This window comes from Rhinoraja longicauda, chromosome 4 (assembly GCF_053455715.1).
Source record: "Rhinoraja longicauda isolate Sanriku21f chromosome 4, sRhiLon1.1, whole genome shotgun sequence".
NCBI lineage: Eukaryota > Metazoa > Chordata > Chondrichthyes > Rajiformes > Arhynchobatidae > Rhinoraja > Rhinoraja longicauda.
The window spans coordinates 16773229-16786958 of record NC_135956.1 but is presented as its reverse complement, the minus strand read 5'-3'; the positions used below and the strand labels follow the sequence as shown (position 1 = coordinate 16786958).

At 43.7% G+C, this 13730-nt stretch overlaps 1 protein-coding gene across 2 annotated transcripts in view; it reads right to left on the bottom strand.

Moving 5' to 3' along the window:
• Positions 1 to 328: 328 nt before the first annotated feature.
• The window catches only part of snx16 (sorting nexin 16), a 33328-nt gene continuing 19926 nt past the window's right edge, over positions 329 to 13730 (bottom strand). For both annotated transcript variants that reach the window (XM_078397265.1, XM_078397266.1), the window contains exons 3-8: positions 12448 to 12534; positions 11437 to 11585; positions 9293 to 9362; positions 5512 to 5648; positions 4102 to 4218; positions 329 to 1786 (exon numbers count right to left, since the gene is read on the bottom strand). In XM_078397265.1, the coding sequence (XP_078253391.1) occupies positions 1702 to 1786; positions 4102 to 4218; positions 5512 to 5648; positions 9293 to 9362; positions 11437 to 11585; positions 12448 to 12534 (645 nt within the window). In that variant the 3' untranslated portion in view covers positions 329 to 1701. The remainder of the gene's footprint in view (positions 1787 to 4101; positions 4219 to 5511; positions 5649 to 9292; positions 9363 to 11436; positions 11586 to 12447; positions 12535 to 13730) is intronic.

The following is a 13730-nucleotide window of genomic DNA, read 5'->3' as shown; positions in this document are numbered from 1 at the left end:
TACGACTGTTAGCTAACCAATTTCCCACCTGGGCTAAATAAAGTGGAGGGCAGATCTCCAGAGGTAATGAGACCCGCAGCAGTTCAGGAGGTGACGTTAGAGTTGCAGGCTGGGGAACGATAAGTTTGGAAACTGCAGGGCATTTATTTTACATAGAAGCAGGTAGTGCAGGGCTGGGGAACTAAGGTAATTATAATGATCAATGGTCCAGTGATCATCTTTCACTAGTCTAAGCCCCATTGTTTGCCTATGCCTTGCAGAAAGGGAAGTTGCAATTAGTTTTAAGAAAATGGCATTTTAAATAAACAAAAGCAAGGATCACTGAACATCAAATGAAAAAAATCTTTATTTTAAAATAAACCATCCTTCAATTGAAATACACATTTCAAAAAGCTATTTGTTTCCACACAAATGATCTTCACGTGGTGACAAGACATATAGTTGCCTGTAATTTAAGTCATGCAGTAAAATCTTCACAAATTTGGCACACAATGTAAATTAAAACATGACCCAAGACTTCCAGTGGAAGATTACAACCCCTCTCCAGTTAAAGGTCCATCTTTAGGGGCTTTGCAACTCAGTCTAAACTACTAGCATAAATTAAAAGAAATTCCTTTTTTTTTAAAAACAGGCAGTTCTGGTACTCTAAATATCCTATATCCTGGCTTTGTAATTAGCCAATAATAAATTCTCAGCAACAAATATTAATTGAAGCAGAACGAATGAAATAAGAGCAATTGACAAATGTGGTTACAGCTCCTGCAAATCCAGTAAAACAAGGCACTTAGCATAACCAAGACATGCAACCTTAATGAACCAACATTAATGAAGCAAAACTAGTTACTCTGATTGTAACAACAGTTAAAAGGCACCATATATCTAAAGTGTCTTCTACCAACAATACTTGATAGAACATTCAAACACAAAGTGCACTACAAGACCTGGTTCCTTTCCTTGTCAGAACAACCTACTGCCACATATATTGGGATTGTCGATTCTAACATCTTTTGACATTAACCTAGCTAGTTTGGGAAATGTGACAAATTTCACAACATTTGCTTACTACACAAATTCTGCAAGGTTCAGAGGAACAAAACTAAAACAAAACCACCTGCTGCACTTATTCCCGTTATCTGAAGCAACCCAATTGCTTAGATGACGTTCAAACATTCAACTTCAATGCAGGTCATACTGAGGCCCATTGAAATCCGGCACTTTGGCTTGGATGAAATCCCAATATCATTGGAAGTATACCGAACATTCAAACTCTTCCACTAACATTTTCCTGGCAAATAAAAACAACTTTGCTTTTGTAATATTCTGCAATGCAAATTAACATACTTATTTCTGCACATATTTCCAGATGCACACTGAAATGTACCTTACTGAAAACTGAAATGTTATAAAACAGAATGCATTCACGGTAGAACCAACAGCCCAATTAGTGAATAAGTGATTGAGCTATTCTTAATTGCACAAGGTAGCCTAGCAGAGCAGATCGATAAAACCTGTTGCATTAAGCAAACGTACTGAGATATCTAATTATGGAAGAATGGCATATCCTAAAGACATACACAAATAAAACCCAGAGACAAAGCCTTTATGCTGTATTCCAGCTACAGCTATTGTTATAACGTATTGCCAGCAAAGTTAACCATCAGCATCAACGTTTGCATGCCGTTCTATGTCTTCTTCAGCAGCTTAGGCTTCTTCTACGGACGAAGTTTCAGTTACAGAGCTGTTGTGGCAGGCTGCAGATTGCTCTTTATCAGACTCCATTCCCAAACTGAAATACAGGCAGTAATAAATGACAAATTAAGAACAGCAACGCAAGTCTCTTTTTGTTCAAAAAAAGGTTAAAATGAATCGAGCCAAAATTCACAAATGTTCCATTCTCCACTTACACTGACTGTTCTCTCTTACGTGTGTAAGGACATGTTCCATCTATCCGCTTCAAGCGGCATTTTATAAACGTATTTCCAATCACTAGGGCAGCACAGTGGCGTGGCAGCAGAGTTGCTGCCTTACAGCACCAGATTTCCGGGTTCAACCCCGACTATGGGTATTGTCTGTATGGAGCTTGTACGTTCTCCCCGTGACCGCGTGGGTTTCCCCCGGGAGTTCAGGCTTCCTCCCAAACTGCTAAGACGTACAGGTTCGTAGGTTAATTGGCTTGGTAAAATTGTAAATTGTCCCTAGAGTGTGTAGGATAGTGTTCTTGTGTGGGGATTGCCGGTCAGCGATCTTACATCAATTTTGAGAGCAAACTAATCTGCATCGCAAATTCATGGGTAGTGATGTGAATTCTGTCGGCAAATTTCCAAAATACAAAAGGCGACAACCAGGGGTTGCACATGGTTTACATACACTGTCCAAGATAATCACCAATGCCTTACAGCGCCAGAGACCCAGGTTCAATCCTGTCTGCTTGGAGTTTGTATGTTCCCCCCGTGACCACGTGGGATTCCCCCGGGTGCTCCGGTTTCATCCCACATTCCAAAGATGTGCAAGTTTGTAGGGTAATTCGACAGGTAAAAAATTTAAATTGTCCTTAGTGTGTAGGCTAGCGCACAGGGATCGCTGGTCGGTTCGGACTCTGGGCCGAAGGGCTCGTTTCCATGCTGTATCTCTTAAATTTGTAGTCAAATCTGTGGGCCGAAGAGCCCGTTTCCGCGCTGTATCTCTAAACTAAACAAAGTATGTCCAGCAGGAAGATATACAATCACCCACGTGTAGGTTGGGGACCTGGGAAAGGCTTGGGTGTGATCCCAATGTTCAGTCAGCTTGGACCCGTTGGCTTTTAACAGGATATTATTGCATGTTCTCCAAATATTATGTTTTGGGGTAGGAATCCCAAAGGAAGTTCCTTGACCAACATAAATACAGATAATTTCCCAAGAATACAAACGGGAGTGACCAATTTTGCTCATCAGCTTTCATATTTAAAAATCCAGACATCTTCAACTTTCCTACACAATTCCTATCCCAAAACACTCAATATTTGTGCCCAAAACCTCAGCCAAGAATTAACTGAATACCTGAACATCTACAGGTGTCACTTTGGAGAGAATGGCAAAGATTCATAAACCTAAAAAACCTAAGTGAAGAAAAAAGGCGCCACAGTGGAGTCGCTGCCTCCCCGTGACCTGTGTGGGTTTGCACTGGGTGCTTTGGTTTCCTCCCACACTCCAAAGACATACGGGTTTGTAGGCTAATTGGCTTCGGTAAAATTGTTAATTGCCTCAGTGTGTAGGATAGTGTCAGTGTGTGAGATCACTGGTCGGCACGGATTTTATGGGCCGAAGGGCCTGTTTCTGCACTGTATCTATCTAAACCTTTCATCTTATTCCTAAATGGACAACCTGTACCTGAAGAATTCAAATTATTAGAACAGTTAATTACAATGCAAGATAAAGTACTGGAGTAACTCAGCAGGTCAGGCAGCATCCCCAGGACAAGATGAATAGGTGATGTTTTGGTTGGGGGCCCTTCTTCATATTTTTTTAAAGATAGAAGCAGGCAGTGAACAATATTCATCTCCTTGCTCTAACCAGCAGGTAACACTATAATCAGCAGATCACCCTCTCCGAGCATCAATTCTATCAAACCTACAAGGACTTTTTTTTTTTAAAAAGGCTTGTATCAGAGATAACCTCTCAACTCGAGAATAGGCTCAGTTTGCATGCTGATTGGTTAGATTGCTCGCTCTTCATCCTCACAACTAAGCCTATGAATCACTGCTGTGAGTCCTTTCAAATATTCATTTTTGAGGAAAGTGGGTGTGGGCAGCATGGCACGGTGGCGCAGCGGTAGACCTGCTGCCTTACAGCGCCAGAGGCCCGGGTTCCATCCTGGCCACGGGTGCTTGTCTGTAGTTTGGGAGTTTGTACATTCTCCCAATGACCTGCGTGGGTTTCCTCCCACACTCCAAAAACGTACAGGTTTGTAGGTTAATTGCCTTGGTACAATTGTAAATTGTCCCTAGTGTGTGTAGGATAATGTGCGGGGAATCGCTGGTCGGCGCAAACTCGATGGGCCGAAGGTCCCGTTTCTAAATCTCTTAACTAAAACGCAAGTGGAAAGATCTGGGGCAATGGCTACCTGTCATCCTCTATGACAGCTTGGTCAGCTTCTACTGCAGAAGACTCAACTTCTCCACTATATTCACTCTCCTGGCCTGAAGGTCGCCGGGTATTTTCTTGTTCCAAGGCCAATTCCCTATAAAAAGACACAAAACGCATTTCAATACACTAATTAAGGCAATTTGCCGGTTCTTACTGCACACGTTGTATTTTTCCAATGAAGCAAAAAAAAAAAATACAAAAAGATGTAGCAAACTAACCAGAACAACTGAGAATTATCAAGGATAGACATAAAGTACTGGAATAACTCAGCAGTTAGGCAGCATCTATGGAGAAACTGGATGGTTGATGTTTCGGGGCAGGACCCTCTTCAAACTGAAAGTAATTGGTAGGGAGCCGAGGGTAAGAAGAGGCCAGAACAAGCAGGACCAGCCGAATTATCAAGGGATGGTTTTTCAATGAACTTGACTCATGGAATAAGGTGACACTAGTGGCAAGATGGTTAAGAGCAAATCAACTAGATTCCAAAATGGACATTACATGTAATTCTCTGTGGTTATTTTGAGAATTATTTTGAATTTGAAAGATTTTCTGTAATTATGTAGTCACGAGAAAGGGTAAAATGTGGTGACGCGGCCAGACTTCCTTTAAAACAGCGACTGGAAGTTATTAGCAGCCAAAAAAGGAGCAATATTTCCTCAGAGTTGACCTTGAAATTGCTGGACATAGCTCAAACTGATGAGAGCAAGTGTCAAACAGTCCCGGTATCCCAAACGTAAGAAGCCGACTATGTAAATTAACCACTTACAGATAAAAAATGGATAACCAAGTTGTTTAAACAGACATTAAAATCACCATCTGTGACATTTATAAAACTTTAAAAAAATCACAAGACTGAACAAGTGCCTTAATATGAAGGTAGACACAAAATGCTGGAGTAACTCAGCGGGACAGGCAGCATCTCTAGAGAGAAGGAATGGGCGACGTTTCGGGTCAAGACTCTTCTTCAGACTGATGTCAGGGGAGAGGGCGATACAGAGATAAAATGTAGTCGGAGACAGTAACACTGGAGAACGGGGAAGGCAGAGGGGATGGAGAAAGAAGGAAAGCAAGGTCTATCGGAAGTTAGAGGTCAATGTTCATACCGCTGGGTTGTGTAAGCTACTCAAGCGAAATACGAGGTGCTGTTCCTCCAATTTGCATTGGGCCTCACTCTGACAATGGAGGCGGCCCAGGACAGAAAGGTCAGATTGGGAATGGGAGGGGGAGTTAAAGTGCTGAGCAACCGGGAGATCAGATAGGTTTAGGCGGACTGAGCGGAAGTGTTCAGCGATACGATTGCCGAACCTGTGCTTGGTCTCGCCGATATACAGGAGTCCACACCTGGAACAGCGGATACAGTAGATGAGGTTGGAGGGTGCCTTAATACCTTATTCTACTTTCTAAAAATTCTATATGAAGATGTTTTTCATCCAGTAATTTCTTCAAAGCCTCTACTTCCTTCTGTTTATCAGCAAGTTCCTTCAGCAGTCTGTAGTTAGTTTCTTCCAAAGTTTCACAGAATGCCTATGGAAGACAACCAGAGATTTAAAACTCAACATTTTTCATCAAACACTGCTTCAATTGGTCATAATTGCAGAGTATTATTCCAAGATATGTCAAACAGAAAACAATTAGCATCTGGAGAACTGAAACTGAAATTAAACAATGGTATAATTCCAGTGTTTAGGATGTTTTAACTTTACTGTAGTTAACTTTCCTATATTGAAACCATCAATTACACAGTCTCAATCTGCAACCATATGACTGTTAACAAATTGTGAGAATAATTCTGAGTCCGGTTGCATGTTACATTTGTTACACCCACGAGAAGCCCTTAATTATAACCAGAGTTTTGAAGTGAGGTTATAATTCAATAAAAGCATGAAGCAGCAACCACCAAACACTGAAAACAGTTTGCGTAGTAGTATGTAGAAACGAGGAACTGCAGATGCCACCTTACAAAAAAATTACTGGAGTGCTGGAGTAATTCAACGGGTCAGGCAGCATCTTTGAAGAAGGGTCTTGACACGAAACGTCACCTACCCATGTTCCCCAGAGATGCTGTGTGACCCACTTAGTTACTCCAGCGCTTGGCTTCTTTGGGTAAACTAGTATCATCTGCCAGTTTCCACCCTTCATGATCAATACCTGCATTCCTTGTACACCAAACAAAATTAGGTTTGCTACACTTACAAAATGCCTGAACAGTGAATATTTTCTATAATGTCAGGTTTTCATCGATGCATAAAACTCTGAAAGATCATGTCTGTGCATACAATGGAACACTGACACAATGCAAACAAAATTCTTAATGAAATGTTGATTATTACTGGAACTTGGTTTCGAATTTTAAAGAGTACTTTTTGAAATCATAAATATGGCTTCTTAAGTGAAAGGACTCTTCTTTAGACTGCCACTGTGCTCATAGCTCCTGAAAACAGTAATAAGTACACGGCCACCACAGATTTTCTTGCAACTGACCTCCTTTAATCCAGACAAAATTATGAGCGCGCACTTGAAATTCCGACCGCAAGTCCCTCGGAAAATGTGGTGCCTAGGCCGGGTGAGGCAGCCGATTCCCACCTCACTGGGACTTCCGCGGCAGGTCAAATTTGCCGCCTGCGGCCAGGGCTCTAGAACTCAGCACCGGTTGGGGCTGGCGGATCAGTCCTCATAGGAAACTTCCGTGGCACAGATCTCGGCCTCCGCAGACCGTTCCACTCCTCCCGGAGACCGTGACCTCTGTTGGTCCGGCAAAACAGATCATCCAGAACGATTCTGGAACCAAGGGCGTCAGAAAATCAGTGGCGGTCCTGGAAACAAGGAACCGCAGTTGCTGGTTTCCAAAAAAAAGACACCAAGTGCCGGAGTAATTCAGCAGGTCAGGCTGCATTCCTGGAGAACATGGATGGATGACGTTTCAGGTTGGGACCCTTATTCAGACTCTAATCAGTTGACTAGAGACCTGATCAGTTTCTGTTGATGCTGATTAAGGAATAAACATTGGCCAGAACATGGGGGAAAATAACTGTATCATGTCATGGGATCTTTCACCGCCACTCAAGAGTACAAGCAGGACCTTTGTTTAATGTTTCATTGGAAAGACCAGCCCAGACAGTACACCCACTTCCGCAGAGCTGGACTGGAATGTCAGCGTGGATTTGTGTAACAGAAATGCTTTGAAGATTTTATGTGCACTCTATACTGCAAAGCAAGGAGCAGAGGATTAGTGCCAACATTACCACATGGTCGAAGGAGCACAGATTTCTTTCATATGTTTGGCTGGAGAACAGTGCATACACTTTAATGGACGAGGGAATTAAAGGGAATGCTTTTGGAAATAGAGAATTGTTACAAATCAGATAGGACTCGGGGTCTCTCAAATTCAACGTAATCAGATTATGTACACTCTCTCAGAGCACAGGTACATTGTAATTTCCAGTCTGGACATTGGTGCTGCGATAGGAAGTGCCAAATTATAAATCATTTTGAAGTCGTTCTTCAACCCCTCGAGTTTAGTTTGGGCTAGTTTAGAGATAGTGGGGACACAGGGCCTTGGCCCACCAAGTCCACACTAACACCACCCTACACACATTTACACCAAGCCAATTAACCTACAAACCAGTAGGTCTTTGGAGTATGGGAGGAAACCGAAGATCTCGCAGAAAACCCACCCAGGTCACAGGGAGACCGTACAAACTCCATACAGACAGCACCCGTAGTCAGGATCGAACCGGGTCTCTGGCGCTGTAAGGCAGTAGCTTTACCGCCACGCCACTGTGCCGTCCTGATAATTGGTTTTAACTTCCCTCTTTCCCATATACGGAAAGGAAACCAGATAGCCACACAAGTACAAAATTGAATTGTAAACAAAAAGCGATCAATACCAGTTGGACCAAAGGGCCTGTTTCCATGCTCCATGACACCACTGCTGCATTCTTCTGACCGGACACCCCCCACCCCAACAGTATCCAAAGAGGCATACCTTTTGTCAAGGGGAATGGCCACAGGGGGCTCCCAATACTATGTGACTACTGCTCCTCCTGGTGGTCACCCATCCATTTTCTGCCCCTACCCCAGGAACGACTATCTCACAGTAACTCTTTATCTATGACCTCCTCAGCCTCCCAGATGATCCAGAGGGCATCCAGCTGCTGCTCCAGCTCCATGATGCAGACTCTCTGGAGCCGCACGTGGACACGCCTCACACGGGTGTAGGCCTTGGGGACACGTGGTCACCCCGACTCACCCTATCCTGCAGCAGGAGCAGACCACTGCCCTAACCGCCTCCTTTACTGTGCCAAGGAAAGTTTACGAAGAAAGATCACCCCTTATCCCACCGGCACCCTCTACGCCGAAGCCTCTCAAGCCAAAGTCTCACACGTACTCTCCACACCGCACTTACCTCCTCCCGGCCGTTCCGCTTGCATCTACCTTCCTTTTATACACCCGCTAAGGAACTGTCACCCAAGGTTGTTTACAGTTTTACAGCCTTCAGACTGTCCACCAGGGCGGCGCAGTGGTAGAGTGGCTGCCTTAGTGCCAGGGACCCGGGTTCGATCCTGACTACGGGCGCTGTCTGTACAGAGTTTGCACGTTCTCCCCGTGACCTGCGTGGGTTTTCTCCGGGCGCTCCGATTTCCTCCCACACTCTACAAAGATTTGTAGGATAATTAGCTTTGGTAAAATAATAAATTATCCTTAGTATGTGTAGGATAGTGCTCGTGTGCGGGGATCGCTGGTCGGCGCGGACTTGGTGGGCCAAGCCATATCCCCAAAAACTAAATTAAAAAAACACGTCAGCCGGTAAACTGTGGGGCTTCATAAACAGGCTGGCCTCTATTAAAAGTCCCGCCCTGCTGCAACTGTTTTTAGTTTTGATTTTAGCTTGTCTGACTAAAACTCACCTTAGCTCGTTTAACTGTGAGTGGGTACCGAGATGGAGTGACAATACAAGCTCGAGTTAACATTCACAGTAACATTTCAGCCTTTTGCTTCCCTACAAAAACCTGGCAACGCCTATGACTCATGTAGCCCTGTGCATGGTTAAATTAGAACCCATTGTTATCAACCCCACCCACGCCTACATTCCTCAACGTGTAGAAGAATAAGGCCACTGCTGCAGGAAAACCACGCACACACACCCAGATAATTAAAACACAACTCACCCTGCTCTCTTCTAGACTGTCAAAGGGACCCGGCGGCTCATCCAGACATAAAAACTGTCTCACCGAAGTGCTGAAAAGACAAACAAATAATCAAAAATGTGAATTTTATTGCAGAAATGTACAGGATGCAGGTTCCATAGTAATTGACGCTAATTCTTTGAAAGCACCTCAAGCCTGGCAGGTCAAATATTCCAAGCGGAGGGCAGGATACGGCTACAAGTCACCCCCCAAGTCAGAAATATACATCGTGCTGGAATAACTCAGCAGATCGGGCAGCATCTCTGGAGAAAAAGAACAGGCAACGTTTCGGGTCGCGACCCTTCCTCAGTCCCGAAACGTCACCCATTCCTCTTCTCCAGAGATGCTGCCTGACCCGCTGAATTACTCCAGCCTTTTGTGTCTATCTTCGGTGTATGGCAGCATCTGCAGTTCCTTCCTACACAAAAATACACAAGTATACTGCTCCACTGATAAAGGGGCAAAATCCTCGAGCTTACAATCCGAGAGTTGTGTGCAACCCAAACTTCAGTGTAACGTTTCTTGTGCGTGGATTTCCTTTAACATAGAAAGTCTATTGTACACCAGCAGTTCACAAGAACATTGTCAGTGCAAAGGCTTGGCCAAGTACCAAATGGGTCTATCAAAGCCAATTAACCTACAAACCCACGTGTCTTTGGAATGTGGGAGGAAACCCACGCGGTCACAGGGAGAACGTACAAACTCCATACAGACAACACCCATAGTCAGGATCAAACCTGGGTCTCTGGCACTGTAAGGCAGCAACTCTACTGCTACGCCACTGTGCCACCACTCAATAGACAATAGGTGCAGGAGTAGGCCATTCGAGCCAGCACCGCCATTCACTGTGATCATGGCTGATCATTCTCAATCAGTACCCCGTTCCTGCCTTCTCCTCATACCCCCTGCCCTTCTTTACTGGTTGATCCACATAACCCGAGGGGTGGGGATTGTCAAGAGATGTTATAGTTGTCAGAAGAGAGCAGTGATCAGGCACTACACTGATCAACATTTTCTAATCATAAGGTCATAAATGATCGGAGCAGAATTAGGCCATTCGGCCCATCAAGCCATTCACTCATGGTTGATCTATCTCCCTCCTAATCCCATTCTCCTGCCTTATCCCCATAACCCGACACGTACTAATCAAGAATCTATCTATCTCTGCCTTAAAAATATCCATTGAGTTGGCCTCCACAGCCTTCTGTGGCAATGAATCCCAGATTCACCACCCTCTGACTAAAGAAATTCCTCCTCACCTCATGCCTAAAGGAACGTCCTTTTATTCAGAGGCTGTGACCTCTGGTCCTAGACTCTCCCACTAGTGGAAACATCCTCTCCATATTCACTCTATCCAGGCCAAGTAACCAGCAGCTTGGAAAACTCGTCCCAAGTTATTCCCAACTCGTCCCAGCTTGAAAGTTATTTTTAAAAATTCAGCACGTGCCATAACCAAGCAACAGCGTGTGTTTTTCATGCTTTTTATTTGTCGGTTGTAGGTGAACAAATTTAGTTATCCTGGCCCAGCTGATCATTCTCTACTTGTTTATTTCACAAAATGCTGGAGTAAACTCAGCAGGTCAGTCAGCATCTCAGGAGAGAAGGAATGGGTGACTGAAGTCTGAAGAAGGGTCTCGACCCGAAACGTCACCCATTCCTTCTCTCCTGAGATGCTGCCTGACCTGCTGAGTTACTCCAGCATTATGTGAAATAAACACCTTCGATTTGTACCAGCATCTGCAGTTATTTTCTTACATTCTCTACTTGTTTATCATTTACATGTTTCCATCTCTAATTTGCTCTGGACACACATTGAAATGCAGCAGTGCAAACTTTATGGAATTACCTGTCGAACATGGTTTCAGATTTCACATGCAATTCATGATGATTCTTTGAATCAATTAACAATGCAAATGAAAAACGGAACAGATTAAAAATGTTAAGCATGGGTAAAACTGAGGCACTCTGGAGTTGAATTATGCACAAAGGGGAACAGGGTTTGTGCCACTAATGTCTCAGTTAAATCAAAACGGCAGAGACCCGGGTTCGATCCCGACCACGGGTGCTGTCTGTACGGCGGTTATACCTGCACCACAAGTATACTTGCACAAAAGGTTTTCACATACCTGTTAGCGATATCTTTGTGAGCTACAAGATTTTGCAGAAATGCCTGGAGTCCGAGCTGACGTTCCTCCAGAAAGTTGGGGTCGTAATTATCCTTGAACCAACGTTTGGGAGGGAGCGCGAGGCGGAAACCAGGAAACATCTCCTTCAACTGGAAGAAATTAGAGGGATCATTTTATTTCCCAAAATTGCTCTCCAAAGCCCAACTCAATGATCAAAATTTTGGCCATCCACTCTGTTTTTCTTGAGCACCTCTCGCAAATTGTTTGTCAATGAAGATCTTTGTATATTTCACCAAACAGACTGTACACTTAAGAGATATCAATGTCAGCTAGTGAGATTTTTAAAAAAACCTTTAAGCTAAGATTTCATTTTAAATTGTGGGAACTGGCGGGGACAGTTCCTTCCCAGCTGTTATCAAGCAACTGAATCGCCCAAACACAACTAGAGAGCAGTGCTGAACTACTATCTATCTCATTTGTGACCCTCGTACCATCTTTGATCAGACGTTCCTGGCTTTACCTTGCACTAAACCTTGTTCCCTTATCACGTATCTGTACGCTGCCAATAGCTCGATTGTAATCATGTATTGTCTTTCTGCCAACTGTATAGCATGCAACAAAAGATTTTTGACTGTACTTCGGTACACGTGACAATAAACTAAACTGAGGATCTCTCATTGACAGGCTTGCCAGAGATCATGCCATCAATTCAGTTGGCAAGGAACATGGATAGGACAGGTTTAGAGGGATATGGGTCAAACATGGGCAGATGGGACCGGTGTAGCTGGGACATATTGGCCGGTGTGGGCAAGTTGGGCCGAAGGGCCTGTTTCCACACTGTATCACTCTATGACGATGAGGGGGAAAAATTGTATAGAAGTGTATATTTGGGAGATAGGGTACTTGCACCTACTCAGCAGTATTGTTTCTGATAAAATTAAATATGAACTAACAATATCTCTGTACTTTTTGCAAGCAAATAGAAAACAATTGTAAAAATGTGTTACCTACCTTATCATTTAGTCGTGAAAAATCTGTGTATCTCCTGAAAACCACCCAGTTTTCTTCCAGATGATTTTTCACAAGTATCTTGTAAACCTATGGCAAGACGACACAAACGTGATAAAATTGTAAACTCCCGTGCAGCATTTACAAACATAGATCAAGCACTAACGGCACTGCGGTGCAGAGGTAGAACTACTGCCTCACAGCCCCAGAGACCAGGGTTCGATCCTGACTATGGAGTTTGCACGTTCTCCCTGTGACTGCGTGGGGTTTCTCCAAAATCTTTGGTTTCCTCACACTCTCCAAAGACATACAGGTTCGTCGTTTAATTAACTTGTAAATGTAAAACATTGTCCCTAGATTGCGTAGGGTAGTTTTAATGCACGGGGATCGTTGGTCTGTGCGGACTCGGTGGGCCGAAGGGCCCGTTTCTGTGCTGTATCTAAACTAAGTCATGTCCAAATGATTGTTACGGAAAAATATTGAAGCCAAGATTTCTCTCTTGAATTAAACTAAGTAAAGCAGTTAAATAACCAGGCACCCTCCTCTGCAAATTCCACAAATTCGCCACCCAAGATGGCGTCGCAGCTGTTCCTGACTGTGCAGTTGTGAGTAAAGAGAGTAGAACAGGGGATAGGCACAAGATACTGGAGTAACTCAGCGGGACTGGCAGCATCTCTGGTGAGAAGGATTGGGGGACTGAGTATACAGCCTTAAGGTGCCCTGTATTGATGGTCAATGAGGTTTTCTTTTGCCAATTTGTACCGGTTGGAAAAAATGCAGCCACTGTATTGCACCATTGCAACACTATTAGATCAGGAACAATTTTTTTGGTTTGTACATTCCACTGCAGCCTTACAGTGGAACGGGATGCTATTGTAAAAGTAGTTTCCAATCATCTCTTGCATGCTTTTTCTGACAAAGCAAACTTCTTGCCAGGCAGTGAAGAAAGCTAATGGAATGTTGGCCTTCATAACAAGAGGATTTCAGTATAGGAGTAAAGAGGTTCTTCTGCAGTTGTATCGGGCCCTGGTAAGACCACATCTGGAGTATTGTGTACAGTTTTGGTCTCCTAATTTGAGGAAGGACATCCTTGTAATTGAGGCAGTGCAGCTTAGGTTCACGAGATTGATCCCTGGGATGGCGGGACTATCATACGAGAAAAGAATGAAAAGACTAGGCTTGTATTCACTGGAGTTTGGAAGGATGAGAGGGGATCTTATAGAAACAAATAAAATTATAAAAGGACTGGACAAGCTAGATGCAGAAAAAATAAGAGAGAGTTAGAT